The 15454-nt window shown below is 41.1% G+C and overlaps 1 protein-coding gene across 1 annotated transcript; it reads left to right on the top strand.

The window, feature by feature from the left end:
- The first annotated feature begins 10245 nt into the window (after positions 1-10245).
- Positions 10246-10947, top strand: LOC147888304 (uncharacterized). Its single transcript, XM_087393316.1, has 2 exons — positions 10246-10268; positions 10395-10947. The coding sequence occupies exons 1-2, from the start codon at positions 10246-10248 to the stop codon at positions 10945-10947; spliced, it is 576 nt and encodes a 191-aa protein (XP_087249442.1).
- Positions 10948-15454: the final 4507 nt, after the last annotated feature.

Below are 15454 nucleotides of genomic sequence, written 5' to 3'. Positions count from 1 at the left end.
TTTGATGGCATTTGGTATCATTTAGGCTAAGTGCGCATGAAAATTTGATACCTCAATAGTGGTATTTGAGGCATTGGCTATTGGTATCATTTAGGCTTTTGTAATGTCCTTAATTTGATACCTCATTCGAGGTATTTGAGGCATTGGCATATACTTGATGGAATTTGGTATCATTAGGCTAAGTGTGCATGAAAATTTGATACCTCAATCGAGGTATTTGAGGCATTGGTTATTGGTATCATTTAGGCTATTGTAATGTCCTTAATTTGATACCTCATTTGAGGGCACATTAATTTGAGAAGACATGATTAAGCACACGGTATTGCCTAATCTTGCTTTAGGAGGCTTAAGTTGTGCTTAATGGAAAAATTAAGAAATACCTCATTCTAGGTATGGCTTAATAATGCCAAGCCCCCATTAAAGGGGTTATAATGGTATTATTATGCAATATTAAGCTAATTTAGGCATGGACTAATGCATAATGTGTTGTCTATGCATGCATATGGGATGCACATGGCATGCATGCATGCATGATCATATATGATTAATATGATCATAATAATATTATGATTGACCACATTAATCATTATTGATCGTCTTAATCATGTATTAATATTTTGATTAATCATATTAATAAAAAATGATTAATATTATTATAATCATATAATATTGTATAGTTGTGCATATAGATTAAAATTCTATTGATCCATGCCCCTTCACATATGAGACTACGTGCACATGGTGGAAATGGACCATTTCACCTCCCAGTGCCTACATTTGGTGTCAAATGGAACTCAAACTTTGCAAGAACATGGAAATCATTCACCATGTGCACCTAGTTTCATACGTGGAGGCAACATATGGAATGGATAATTAGAATTTGCATGTCACTGTGTCAGATTGGCTTCAAACTATGTACAAGTCTTAAAATAAATGGTCTCCATGTTCTTACAAAGTTTTAGTTCCATCCGACACCGAATGTGGGCACTAGGAGGTGAAATGGCCCATTTTCACCATGTGCACCTAGTCTCATATGTGAAGGGGCAACATATGGAATGGATCAATAGAATTTGCATGTCCATGTGTCAGATTGGCTTAAAATTTTCACGTCTTAAATTCCATGATTTGCATGTTCTTGCAAAGTTTAAGTTCCATCCGACACTGAATTTGGATATGTGCAAGTGTCAAATGGGTACCAAACTTTGCACGGGTCTTATCCTACAAAGTTTCATGTGTCTCGGAGGTGGAGTAATAGCAGCCACAATAGCACGATGTGCTGCCAAGGCATCTTCAATGTTCCTCTTCTTGATAGATGCATAAGAATGAAGAACTGTACTAAGGACCTCACTACATACTGTCCTGTCTCTACATGCACCAATCCTAGCAAGATTTCTACAATCTACCAACTTAGAATGATCAATCAAGCAAGTAAGAAGAGTAGACTGAGAAGTAGGAGTAAGATCAACAAAGAAAGACTCTATGATCCTATTGACACGATGATGAATGGTTGTCATTGGTAAGACACATGCTCTTGATCCTTCACTAGTGTGAGGTGGGGGAAGGGGATTAGATGGCATGAGTGGTGTAGGAGGAGGAGGGGGGTGAGAGGAGGGGGGGGAGGAGGGGGGGCAAGAGAAGGGGGGGAAAAAGGAGGGGGGTTTGGCTCATTGGCAGCACTGATTCTAGCTCTCAATGCTCTCTTTCGCTCACAAGCCTTCCTCTTTTGCTCTTCCTTCGCAACATCAACGGCGGCAAGAGGTCTCCTTTTCCTATCGGCTCTATTAGCTCTACGGCATTGAGAATCAATTGAGTTTATGATGGAAAAAATGCTAATTTGATTGCTTCTTACAATGTGGGGTGATTTTAATCTATACATACAACTATACAATATATGACTAAATATAAGTTTAATTATTTGATTTTAATTTAATTAAACTAGCTTACCGTGGGAGAAGAGGATCTGACTATATGACTATTCTAATGTAAATTAAGTGGGCATAAGATTTTGATACGTGATAACATAATACATCATTTTTCATGTTACAACATCATGCATGCATGCATGTGCACTACATCATGCATTAGACCATCCACTTTCCATGCCTTGCATGCATGAGAGCACATGATGATGTGGCAGGATGTGACGTGCCTGAAATCAAGCCTTCTCCACTTCTGCATTTGGGTATGTAGCTTCTTTTATTTAAGGCTCGAGAGCTGATGTGGATGAGCTTGGCTGCTCATTGCTTGGTGGGGGTAGAGGCACTTGTGCTTTTTTTTGAAGAAGTCATCTTGATTGAATTGGAATATTAGGGTCCTTGGTGGAGTCTTTTTGCTGGCATATAATTGCATTCACAAGTTGTGATATTATGCTTGCCGGCCCTAGACTTTGATAGTCCAGTGTCTACCCCAATAATGCCGATTGGGATGTTAGGCTTAGCCTCATTTTGTTGTGCGACCTTATTTTTAATGGGACAATCCATATAAGCATGGCCTATGCCACAATATTTGCAGAGTGGTTGGAAAGTAGTGGGGCTACCATGATGAGGACACTCTGCGATCCGGTTATTCTCTCCACAACCATAACACTTGATTGGTGCTCGATATGTATTGGGCCGAACTTGATTTGCATAGACTGGTATTAAACCTTCTGCTCCTTCCACATAGTACACTGGGTACTCAGCTTCATACTCAAATGGCGAATCCACCTTCTCAGCTTGAAGTTATTGGATTGGATCTGCCGAAGGAGCTAGATTTGGCGCTCTTGGATATGGTGCTGGATTTGGATTCTTGAATAATTGCAAAACTTGGGTCCAGACGGGAATAGGATTCAGCCTCAGAGCTAAGGGTGCTTGTGCAAGTGCCAATTGCCTCTACACTGGGATGGGTGCCGGTTGGTATTGTTGAGGTCGAGGCGGGTTGTTACGCATGTTGAAGATGCAACTATTTTCATCATATCCACCGACTACACAGATATGGCACCACAACCTAGGTGGTGGATTTGCTTGTGTAGTGATCCTCGCTCTTAGGACCGGGCATTCATTTGCTCTATGATTGGCCATGCAGTGTGGATACCATACATTTTCTCACCGTGGATAAGTCTAAGGTGGCATCATTTCTTCTCTTAGCTTCATGGTCATGGCCTCTAAGCAATCTTCATTAAATGTTTCGGCAGTGGACTTAGATTTTTCCTTTTTAGACACTTATCTCGCACACTTGCTCTTCCATCATCACTCCTGGTGTCAGAGTCAATCATGCCATCCTCGATGTCAATGGCTACTGCATGAGCAGCACTGAATGTTTCATAACTGCTAATCTTTTTCATGTCTTTTGCGAATTTTCTTCCTTAGGCCTGCAATGAACCAAGCCGTGAGGTACTTAGCATCGAGGCATGGGTCACATTTGGCAATTAAGCGTTTCATCTTGCCTAGGTATGTGCGTACATATTCTCGCCGACCTTGTTTGAGCTTGCTTAGCTAAAGAGCAGGATCATCTTGTAGTCCCTCCATTTGAAAGTGCCTCTTGAATTCAGTTTGCAGCAAGTCCCATGTGGCTCTTTCTTCCCACTAGGAGGTCTAGGTACCATTTTGAGGCTTCATCGGTTAAGGCCATGGGTAACCAGGCGACCTTGGTTTCATTGGATTGATCTCCACAAACTCAGCATGTGGCATCAAAATATTGGAGGAATCGGGTTGGATCACCGCTACCATTGTATCTGGGAAGTTCGAGTTTGCCAAGGGGCACCTTCCTTGATTGTTATTATTGTCACCAAAATTGTTGCAAGGGTTAAAGAAATTGTTCCCCTCTGCTTCGAGTTCAAGGTCCCCATCATCACAATGGTGCACGGCCATGTCGTGTCATGGAGGAGTCAAAGGGATTTGCTGAATTTCAGGGGAGGAATCGAGGCAAAAGTTGTTAGAGGTATTGGCTGAAGTGTAGTTGTATGTAGATTTGGCGAGTGTAGTTGTCGGAGGCGTTGATTAGAGCGTAGTTGCATGTAGATTTGGCGAGAGGCAGAACGGCTCTCTTTCGCAAGTGCGGGTGTTGATGTAGTTATGTTAGGGGGGTCAGAGATGCGTTAGTGTTGTAGGGACCATCATGTTAATCATGTGCTTAGAATTGTCCCATGCGTGTAGGGAAATGTGCCGGTGCACATGGATCATCAATCGAAGGTCACGTCAAAAATTTATGAGAGCAAATTAGTGCAAAAAGGGGCCCACACAGGGGCGCAAATTAACGAGTGCTAGGGACATTGAAATGGTGTGGAATGGGTTAGAAAAATACTCCATAGTGTGGTGTTTTTGTGGTTCAAATGGGGTCCAGTTTGGTCGCCAAATGGATGAGTTACGAGGTGTTAAAGTAGGGGTAAAATGGGGTCCTTTTTTGGGGGGGGTTTCCTTTGGGCAAAAGTGATGGCGGCATTGTTTCTGAACCTGCATCCATGTTCATATGGTGTACCCTTGATCATTTGATTAGTTGGTATGCAAGTATGAATGGACTTTAGTGGGTGACTAGGGAACTCCTAGTTAGTTTAACTGCCTAGTTATCCTAATTGCCCAATTACTTTAATTGGCCAGTTACTCTAACTATGAGTTACTCTAACCTAACCTAACTGTGGATCAAACTAACTACAGCTAACTAAACTAACAACTAGTTGAACTAACTATACTATAGTTAGGCTAACCTAACCAAATCCTAACTAACCCACAATAGGTTAGCCTCACCTAACCTACGTCCATTATTGGGTTAATTTAAAAAAATTTAAAAAAAACTTTTTTATAAAGGCAAAAAATTCCGTCCAAAAAATTTCCGTATTCACCATTGCCACAGGTGGTGGTGGAGGGGGAAGAGGGGTGGGGGAGGGGGTTGAGGTGGGTGGAGGGGGAGGGGTGAGGAAGGAGGGGGAGGGGGGGGGAAAGGGGGAGGAGGTGGGAAAGGGGGGGGAGGTGGAGGGGGGGGAGTGGTGGTGGTGGAAGGGGGAGGGGGAGTGGAGGAGGGGGGAGGAAGAGGGGGGGGCGAGATCAGAGGGAGAGGGAGAGGGAGAGGGAGAGGGAGAGGGAGAGGGGGGGGGGGAGTGGTAGAGGAGGGGGGTGGGTGGTGGAGGAGAGGGAGGGGGGGTGGGGGGTAGAGGGAGGGGGGGCGGGTGGAGGGGGGGGGAGGTGGAGGGGGGTGGAGGGTGGAGCGGGGGATGGAGGTGGAGAGGCGGGGGGGTTCGGGGTGGAGAGGGGGGCAAGGTGGGTGTGGAGGGGGGGGGAGGAGGATGGGGGAGGGGGGTGGTGGTGGAGAAGGGGGGGGTGGAGGTGGAGGGGGGGGGTGGTGGACAGAGGGGAAGAAGGTGGAGAGGGGTGGAGGAGGTGGAGAGGGGTGGTGGTGGTGAGAGGGGGGGGTGGGAACTTGATGGACAGAAAACTTTGAAGGAAATTCAAAGGGAGGAGGAGATGGTCACCTGCAACGCTCTCCAAGACTTTCTCACTGTAATAGGATTGTTGAGGGCAAATGGACGGTGGGTGGATGGCTAGGTTATTATAGCAAGAAGGGCTCAAAATAACTCACCATGTGAGGATGGGAGTAGGGTGGTGATCGATGGAGAGGGAGGAGGGTCTTGCGTAGGGCTCGGAATGGGGAAGAGGATGGAGGCTAGATGTGGAAGAAGAAGAATGAGGGGGTGGAGTGGGTTTTTATAGGAATGGGTGTAGGGTTAGGGTTAAACCCTAAACTCTTCTTGGGCCATAACTTTTCATGGTTAGCTAGGATCGCTCTTCTATATAAAGGTGAAATGTTCAAAATTGCGAGCTCTACGCATTGATTTCTATTTCATAGCCTTATTTGTTCTTCAAGTAGCTTTTTTTAAAGAAATAAAGAAAATTTCTTAAGGTAGTAACCCAAGGTTGATGCTAAAAGTTGGATTTTTTTTTAACTCTTCGTGCCCTTGAGTGTTATGTTCCTGAAAGATCATAGTAGTTTGTTTTTTACACATACTTGTGTATGTTTACTCGTTACTTGAGAGCCTAGTCTCCCCGACAACGATGCCAAATGTTGGCTCTTTCCCAAGGTTTCCACAGGAAGAGTAGGGTATTCTCAGTATGCAGGGTTCCGAGGCTTTTTGTCAACTACAAGTATTTTGATGTTGTCATTTATAGTATACGTGTAGCTTAGGACCTTGGGTCATATCCCAATAACAGACGTAGGCTTAAGTGTGGTAAGAAAACATAGTGCACGCATGTGTGAAAGGGACGTGCATCATCATGATTGGGGTAGTGAAGGCTTTCGCCTTCATTAAGGGTTGAAGGGTTTAGAGGGACTTTGAGGGTTAAAGGGAGGTTCAGGGTTTAGAAGGAGGTTCCAAGGTTTAGAAGGAGTTAGAGTCTAGAAGAGTTTCAGGGTTCAGGAGGAGGATCCAAGGTTCAGGGTATCTAGAGTGCATGGTGGAGAACTCTCTCCCTCATAGATAATGGAGGTCAAGAGATGAGGGACTAAGGGTTTAGGGGGAGCATAGAAGTGGGAGAGGAAGAAGGTGTAACAGCATGGGGGGGAAGGAGAGAGACGAGAAGGGAGGATGTGGGAGGAGGAGAAGGGAGGAGGAGGAGGGAGAGGAGGAGGAGGGAGAAGGAGAGGGAGAGGAGGGAGGAGGAGAAGGGAGGAGAAGGGAGGAGGAGAGGGAGAGAAGGGAGGAGGAGAAGGGAGGAGAAGGGAGGAAGAGAGGGAGAGGAGGGAGGAGGAGGAGGAGGGAGAGGAGGAGGAGGGAGAAGGAGAGGGAGAGGAGGGAGGAGGAGAAGGGAGGAGAAGGGAGGAGGAGAGGGAGAGAAGGGAGGAGGAGAAGGGAGGAGAAGGGAGGAGGGAGGAGGAGGAGGCAGAGGAGGGAGGAGGAGAAGGGAGGAGAAGGAGGGAGGATGACGAGGAGGAGGAGAGGGAGAGGATGGGTTGCAAGGTTGGAGGAGAGGGGAGGAGAAGTTGCAAGGTTAGGACATGCTTTTGGATGTGGAGTGCAAGGAAGCATGTACACTTGGAGACAATTGCTTGGAATACCAAAGTAGAACTCAACACAATGCCCCAAAGAGTGTGGGCTTCATTCCATTATGGGGTATTTATACAAGGTGAAGAGCTTCTCTCTAGATGTAGGAATTGTAAGGCATTCTCTCTCTACATGTAGAACTTGCATATAGAAGGTGCATGTAGGAGTTGCAAGTTGCATGTTGCATCTAGGAGTAAAAATATGCAAGTCTTGAAGAGTTATTATAAGAAATTGAAAGAGTTACACAAACCTAATCTTCCTTAGAAAAAAAGTAAATCTTAAGTAAAGATACCTTGCTCTTTGAAAAAAGAAGAAGTAAAGATACATTGCTAACCTCTAACCATTCTGTATTTGTGACTCCTGTCATCTCACTATAATGCAAATGTCCATTCAAGTACCATCATCATCTCTAGATGGAGTGGATGAGTAACCATCATTTAGGTAAATTTTATGCATCTTAACTACATAAAGCATAATAGAAAGCTTAGCAAAAAATAGAGCTGAAAACATAACTAAAACCAAAACAAATGAGAGAGGGCCATGCCCTCTCATCTATTTTACAAGTTTCTTACTTCTCTCAATTTCTTAAAATTTAAGATTTAATTATTTTGGAGTTTTTAAAAAGGAGAACAGCTTCCTATTCATCAATTGAATATGTAGAGTTTCATTTTTACAATGCGTTCAAACTTAAACATATGGTTATATTCAACCAACCCTCTCATTTTTAACATATGCTCTTGATAGTGAGCGAGAGCAAGGGAGTGAGAAGGGAGTCCAAAGAAGCAATCATGGTGAATGCATTATGAAGGATGATAACACCACCATTCATGTAATCTTAGTCCAACTCATAATATCCCAAAGGTTAAATTGATGATAACTTCCATGCTATGGAAGAGACAACTCACAAAGTTCATGTGAGGAATCCCTTGTAAATGTCTTTGTTGGGCTTCAATTTCCATAAACTGCTAATATTTTTCCACCATAAATAATAAAAGTGCTACTTTTGATATTCATAGGAGGATCAAGTCCAATGGACCTTGTGTCTTGTGTCATCTCCAAAATTTTTGTAGTACCTCCTTTTCAAAAATGCTAAAAATAAAGATTATATTCAAATTAGCGATTTGCACTCCATAACAAAGAAAACCTCTAGGACATTTGATACAATCAATAAATGAATTCAATAAGGTGCAATCACTATTAAGTAATACAATCGGATGAGTTTCTCATTACATGCTCTATAATAGAAAAAGTTACAAAAGATTGGATTTAGAAAAACATTATTTGGTATCATTAAGGAGAAAATATCAAGGTTCACAAAAGTAAACCAAGTCTCAAGGATGATAAGTCGATCGGCTTGCCATGTGCTACTAGTTAATCTTCAATGCTCCAATTAACTTTGTAAAAAAATCTAACATTTAAATATGTCAAGGTATCCATCTTATAAATGAGCACTTATGTTGGTGTCTCCTTCACTGCATTGAAAACATAAATAATGTTTAAAAAATTAAAAATAAAAAAATCTAGCTAGTAGGCATGCCAAGTTTTGGTGCTCTCTCTCTCCCCCTCTCTCCCTCTCTCTCTCTCTCTTTCTCTCTCTCTCTAAACCATTCTAAGCAACCATATCTTTGGTAATTGTTTTTTAATTATTGGGTTGTGTCAAAAAATCCACCCTTGATCGTAACAAATAACACCATGCACCTTGTTGTGGCTCCGACATTTCAAGTAATGGTGGTGTTACTCCCAAAGCCTTGTCAACTATAATCTTTTCCTCCCTCACCTCTATCAGCGAATGAAATGTAGTTAAACAAGACAAGCCATGATTAGACCTAGAATCTATGGTAATACTTAAAATCTATAGTTGAAGGAAAGGGCCTATTACTTGATTATAAAGTTTAATGAAGAGAAATTGTGCAACCGCACAATTCTATGTTTCAAGTAGGTTTTACAAGTTTCAAATATTTTTTACTTTAAGAAGTAGGTTTTATAAGTTTTTGATTTTTTAAACAAAAGTCAATGTCGGATGAAGGAACAGATATGAATTTAAGTTTAATAAAAGAATTTTGTTAATTTAAACGTTGTCAAATTTGTACTGAATTAAGGTATGTGTACATGTCTAATATGGTTGCTTACTTTAAAATTGATTATAGATGCAGTTAACGACTCAACTACAAGATCAGTGATGGAACAGAGCATGAATGCTCCATTTGAGTAGCTCTATGATTTGATGCTCCACACAAATCGATGACCTAAAGGAATAAAGATGCTACGCAGAACTACCGGCTCTGAAAACTAAACAACAAATTTGAGTTTAGACCATAAAGATTTTTGTTGATTTTGTTTTCATAAATTTTGTGATTAATTTAATATCTCTGTTGATTAGATGCAAGCTCAATTCAATATATGTGTGCATGACGATTGCCTTGAAATTGATTAGATGCAAGCTCAATTTAGTTGATTGGCAAACAGGAGCATGAATGCACCATCTCAACTACACAAATCAATGACACGAAGGGATACACATGAATTTAATTTTAAACTTGAAAAGAATTTTGTTAATGTAGACTTCGTCATGTATAATATGATGCGTGCTTTGAAATTAATTAGATGCAAGCTCATTTTTGGCAAACAAAAGCATCCATCTCATCATGGTTGCTCCATCTGGTTGCTCTATGATTTCTGAATATTCCTAGTATGCGTGCAACCTCCATGCTAATAAGCAGGACATTACAGCTAATCTTGAGAGTTCAAGGGACCAGAGACAGTCGATTATCTTGAGAGTTCAAGGGACCAGAGACAGTCGGTGACGGATTAAATGGCGTTCAAGCAACGCACGCCACACGACTCCTGCGCCCAGCCAGCCCATGCATTGCCATTGCATTGCAGATCAGCGATATCATCTCTCTCATCATCCTCAGCAGCAATTCGTAAAACAAAAGAATAGATTACGGATTCCGCTTGTCGTTGAAATACGTACTGCACACCAGTAGAAAAGAATGGATTCCCCTAGTCACGCATCTCATGTCTGACGCACTGCAGGCTGGCCGCTGGTCCCTTCATTGCCCCACCCGCAGGAAGAGCTCTTAGTTGACCACACTTCTCAATGTGCCCTTGCTTCTTCCCGCATCCTTGCAGCAGAGACTAAACTTAGAGTTTGGTGCGTCGCTTTCTTCGAGATCTCTTCGCAATATTTCCGCCCAGTACTTCGAGTAAGCCGTAAGACAAGCAGTACGTCCCCCATGGCTTCGTCTTCTCCTGTGAGGTCAGATCGTTTTTGTTTTACAGTAAGCTCAATTTATTTAGAAGTTCTGTAGGGATGTAGAATAGGGTCAATACGATCATGAGACAAATTAATCTTATTGACGCCGCTTCAATCAATCGTCTGCAGCGGTATGGGAAGCGAGACCCCTAGCAAATTAACCCAGGCCGAGGGTGCAGAAACTGCAACGCTTCATGTGCAAGCTTTGGATGCACTCGTGAGTGTGAATTCTTTCTTCACGGGCGCAGTGTTCATCGGACTGTCTTTCAGTAACGAAACCACTCTGGTCTCAAGCAGTACATGCGACGCATCGCTTGATGTTGCCAGGCGACTGATTGTATTTGAAGTTGTCGCCTTCGCCTGCTACTTGCTGTCTAGTCTCATCGCGCAAGGGTTGAAGCTCCAACTGGCCGTGATAGGCGCAAAGAAAAATATCACAGGCGCGTTCGTCCCGATCAACGAAACTGTCATCAGAGTAGGTATGCTGGCTACAGCGTTTAGTACAGCCGTAGGAACAGTGTTTCTGGTGGTGTCTATAGTCCATGTAATCGAGCTGCGCCTTGGATTGCTGTCTTGCAGCGACAGTGGTTGGTCGAAAGCTGCTGCAATCCCGCTCATTGTGCTGGGCTCTATTGGAGTTTCCATTTTCAGTGCTACGGTAGGATTTGCTTTTAGCAAGTAGACCACAAAGCACTCCCGACGGGATTTGCGATCCATTCTGGTTCGACTCCCGTGATGAAATATACCTCTCCTGTGTCTATCCTCATTCGACTTCGACCTCATATTTCCCATCTCCTCACTCTGTTATTATCTTTGCAGGTTTCGTAAATAGCTTGCAAATTAAGGGGGACATGAAGTTTAGAATGGGTTGCGTCTCTCTTCGTCCACATTATGATTTCGTAAATAGCTTGCAAATTCTTGGTCTTATTAATCCTATCTTTATTCCAAAATATGATAAAATATAATTGTAGGATGTCTCCGAAATACGTATTGGTTTAAACCTGGTACTCAAATGTGAAGAAGAGAAAGTTTTCTTTAGTACTGGGTTCTTGTTCGTCAACAGGCACATGGATTTGAACGATTCTTCCTTTTTTTTCAACTAGACGAAATTGGACAAATATCTGGATGTAGAGGATGATACTGAGAAATATTGGCCTTGTGTTAGAGGTCTGTTATGGTAATGGTAATCATTGGCCCATTCACCGCTTCTATAAGGATAAGAGGTACGCAGGGCCGCAGGCGCCTGTAGGCCTGACAAAAAGCATAACGGGTGGCATGTATTCTTCCCCTTGTTTAAGTGGTTCAGGAATAATTTTTCTTCTTGATGCAACACAATGTCTTCAAACTGCATATGCATACATATCTCAATCTCTCTTTCAACCTGACAGTAGCATCGTCGCAAAACATGCATCTGATTCTCTTAAACGTTAAGTACCAGCCGCACAGAGTTTCCTTACTCCATCGATTCTTGAATCTGCTTTTAATCGTCCTTTCAATATGGCCTTCGATCCTATAAGCTTCATGTTTTTCTTCCACTTGAGGTTACTTAAGGTCCCCAATCATTCCATCATCAACAGGTGGAAGTTGGAACCTAAAGATGCGACTTGAAGAGAGGAAGTTGCAATGTCACATCCGAGCAAGAGGAAAACACCCGTCACCTCTCACCCATGCGCCGTGCCTATTACTGTCAACAGGTAGTGAACAAAGGAAACGTGGAAATTTTAAAGCGCAAGAAAAAATAATGGTTTCTGAGGCGTGTTGTCTCGCATTGTGGGAAATACTTACGAGCACAAGTCCAGGATGCCGTGAAATTTATTGAAAAAAAAAAGGATGCCTTGAAATGTAGATAGACACGGGGAATCTTGAAAGAAACTGTGACGAGAAGCATAATTATGTCAGCAATGAAGCTAGAACTCCACATCGAGCGCATGAATGGCAAACCTCGACCGCGTACAACAGCCGGGGCAGCTCTTTCTATGAACCAGTTGAGCATCGCATGGAAAGGAGCTCCTCGAAAAACCACGCTGCAGTGTATTTGAATTCTAGAGTTAGAGGCAAGACAAGGAGTTGGAGCTTTCAGGCTTTAGCCTTGGGAGCAGCACAGGAATGCACTCTAAAAAGTCACCCCAAAAAATAAACACTCAATTTAGAGCAAGTGTCACAAGTCAAGTCAAGCATCGACTTTTAAAGAAAGACTAAAAAGGTTGCCCAAATGTTTCCAAGATGGCTAAATAGTATGATATGCAATTTTTTGACCTATAGAAAGACCACAATATTTTTTTAAACTTGAAAGGTATTCAAGTATTTTATTTGTATATTTTAAATTTACAGTTTTTAAGTATTGGTCTTAGCCTTAAGGCCTTAGGCTTGACTTCTAAAGAGTAGGCTTGAGTAGGTTTTCAAAATGGCTAAAGAGTAGAGTATGCAATTTTTTGGCCTATAAAGAAAACCACAATATTTTTGTTAATTTGATATTGGAAAGGTATTTAAGTATTTTAATATTATATTTATTTTCAAAGTTTTTATTTATTGGTCTAAGCCCTAAGCCCTAACTTGTAAGGAGAGGGTTGTAACCTGCTCCTAAGAGTCCAAAGTCTAGAGATTAAAGACTGCCACTGGCCCCACTGGCTAAAGCTACAAGTTAATAAAGGAATTTGAACTAGCAACTAGCTCAACTCATCCACAACTAAAACAAACGTTCCCTATTCACAAAATAAGCCCATGCATGAGATTTAGGAATATTCTTTAATGACTCTTCTCCTCTAGGATCTGCTATTTGTAATTTGAGAATCAAGATAGATAATCTATATTCCTACTTCCAAGTTTTAACTTTCCACCTTTCCCCTATTTAGAGCAAGCAAGGACATGCTAACTGTTCAAAAAGTGCCAACAAGGAGATGAAAGATGATTGTGGTATTGGAATTAGACTTGCAAGGCCCTAATGAGCTTAGCATGTGGACTAATGCATGATTGGATATAGCCATTTTTTGTGTAGTCCGTGGAATATATTGCATATGGCTAACTTTCTTGATTTGTAACTTATGCATTTTTCAATAAAATTTAACAAACTTGGTGCTTAAACTAATCTACACATTCTAAATTTGAATCTGAGATTTAAAAATTACACATTTGGCTTCTTGAATGAGATCATTAAACTATATTGCAAATGCTATAATGCCTATGAAGAATACATCTTATATTAAAAACATCAAATAATTGTTCTACACATATATGGAAGCAGTTGTTTATTTGAAAGCGCACTACTTGAGCTTCCCACAAACCAAAGGAGGCAATCAATTGAGAACCTTTGCTATGGTTTAGGGAGTCTCCAATATTGTACTACAATTGTGCACATACATTTGAGGGAAATCTCAATAACTTTTTCCCATTTGATTGAAAAGGCAAACTATTTAAAAAAATGTACTCCATACTTATGGGGCTGGTGCATGGTTGTCTAGATGCAGTTCATAATTACCATGTAGATACACATATTTTGAAGAACTCTGTATTGGGTCCTACCCCTTATTGTTTTGAGCAAGGGCAAGGACTGCACAATTGCTTATCTTTAATGAAAGTAGTTAGTTTTGATGTAACAAAAGCTCTAGTGCATGGTATATCACCTCCTTCATCAAACCGATGTTTGTATTGCATGAAAGTTAGTGATTGAAATGGTACTTTTTGCACTTAGCATGCTCCTTTGTGCATATATTATTGAATTGCACACCTCTCTCTCACTCTCTCTCTCTCTCTATATATATATATATGTATGTATGTATGTATGTATGTATGTTTGTATGTATGTATGTATGTATGTATTTATATATATAATCCTTTATCTCTCTATATCCAAGCTTGTATATATACAACCTTATATATGTAGAGTAAAGGTGCCATCGCTCACCTAAACTGTGAAAAAGTACTCAAAAATTTGCAACTGCTCACCCAAACTGAAACCACTTGCCCAAGTTTTCACTCTATCTTCACCATTGATTTATCTCTTAAATTCAAGCTGTTGGTATTTTTGGCCATATTAGGGAGAATTTAAGTTACATTTTCATTTGAGTGTTGTATGCTCTATACGGTTGAGTTTGAAAGATGCATATAAAGGGTTTCTTTGGTTGTGCAGTCTTTGGTTCTTGGTCGTAGCCGTGTGGGCTAGTAGTGTTACTATTGTTGATTATTTGAGTGACAAGGTGTGTAATTGAGTGCATCTTGCATTTTCTTATTCATATAGATATTTTCATGAGTTATGAGAATAAGGGGTATCCATTGGGTTGCACTTTGTGATATTCTATTGTTTGGGTAGTCGCAAGGTTCCCCATTAGTCTAAATGTAACACTTATTTCATTAATTTTGGACTCATATGTCTACATTTGGACTAATCCTAAAAATCCTTCCCAAATGAAAAGTTTACTTTATGAAAATGTCATTCGAGAATCAAAAGTTTAGTTTCTGGCACTGTCATTACAATATCTCTCTATAATCATTAGGGAAGAAATGGGGTCTCAAAAGGGCCTTCAATTAGTGTTTCCTAATTTTAAGGATATTAGGGAGGGATTTGAGGTGTACCAATGAGAGTGCTCCAAGATGTGAGACAATGGTATGTTAAGGTGGAGGGTAGGAAGACCTAGAAAGAGCCCTTTTTGGTTGTTCCCATTACAATAGGGACTCAAGGGAAGCAGTACTAAGAAACCTAGGTATCACATGCATTCAAGATTTTTTTTTTACCCCTCAACTAAATTTACTAATGAACTAACGGATTTTTTTCTAAATTTGAATTAAAACCCCCCTCTTGTTATTGTAATCCTGTTAAAATTTCATCAAAAGGTGAATTAAAATTCCACTCCTTTTGAATGCACATATTGGTATACTAAAATTTTATAAGATGAACCTCCCGAGAGTAGGGACCACCCAAACCATCCACCCCCCACCCCTTAGCCCATGCTTAACCCTCCTTCCATGTGCACCTTTCCCACATCAACCCAAAATGGCATTCAAGAGGAGGTGGGCCATCTTGGGCAAGTTTTGATTACCCCTCCTAAATCAAAAGTTTACTTTTTGACACTATCCTTTCTCAATAAAAATTATACTTACTCACACTATTATTTTGGACTAATAATACAAAAACTAGGAAATAGAATTTGTACCTTACTCTATATTGCAAAAATCCTAGTATAAATATTAATTTT

Source organism: Dipteris shenzhenensis, chromosome 22 (genome assembly GCF_047967505.1).
Source record: "Dipteris shenzhenensis isolate YYH24624 ecotype China chromosome 22, Dip_SZ_1.0, whole genome shotgun sequence".
In the NCBI taxonomy this organism is placed as follows: Eukaryota; Viridiplantae; Streptophyta; class Polypodiopsida; order Gleicheniales; family Dipteridaceae; genus Dipteris; species Dipteris shenzhenensis.
Note: the sequence above shows the minus strand (reverse complement) of the source record. Positions and strands in the feature narration are given on the sequence as shown.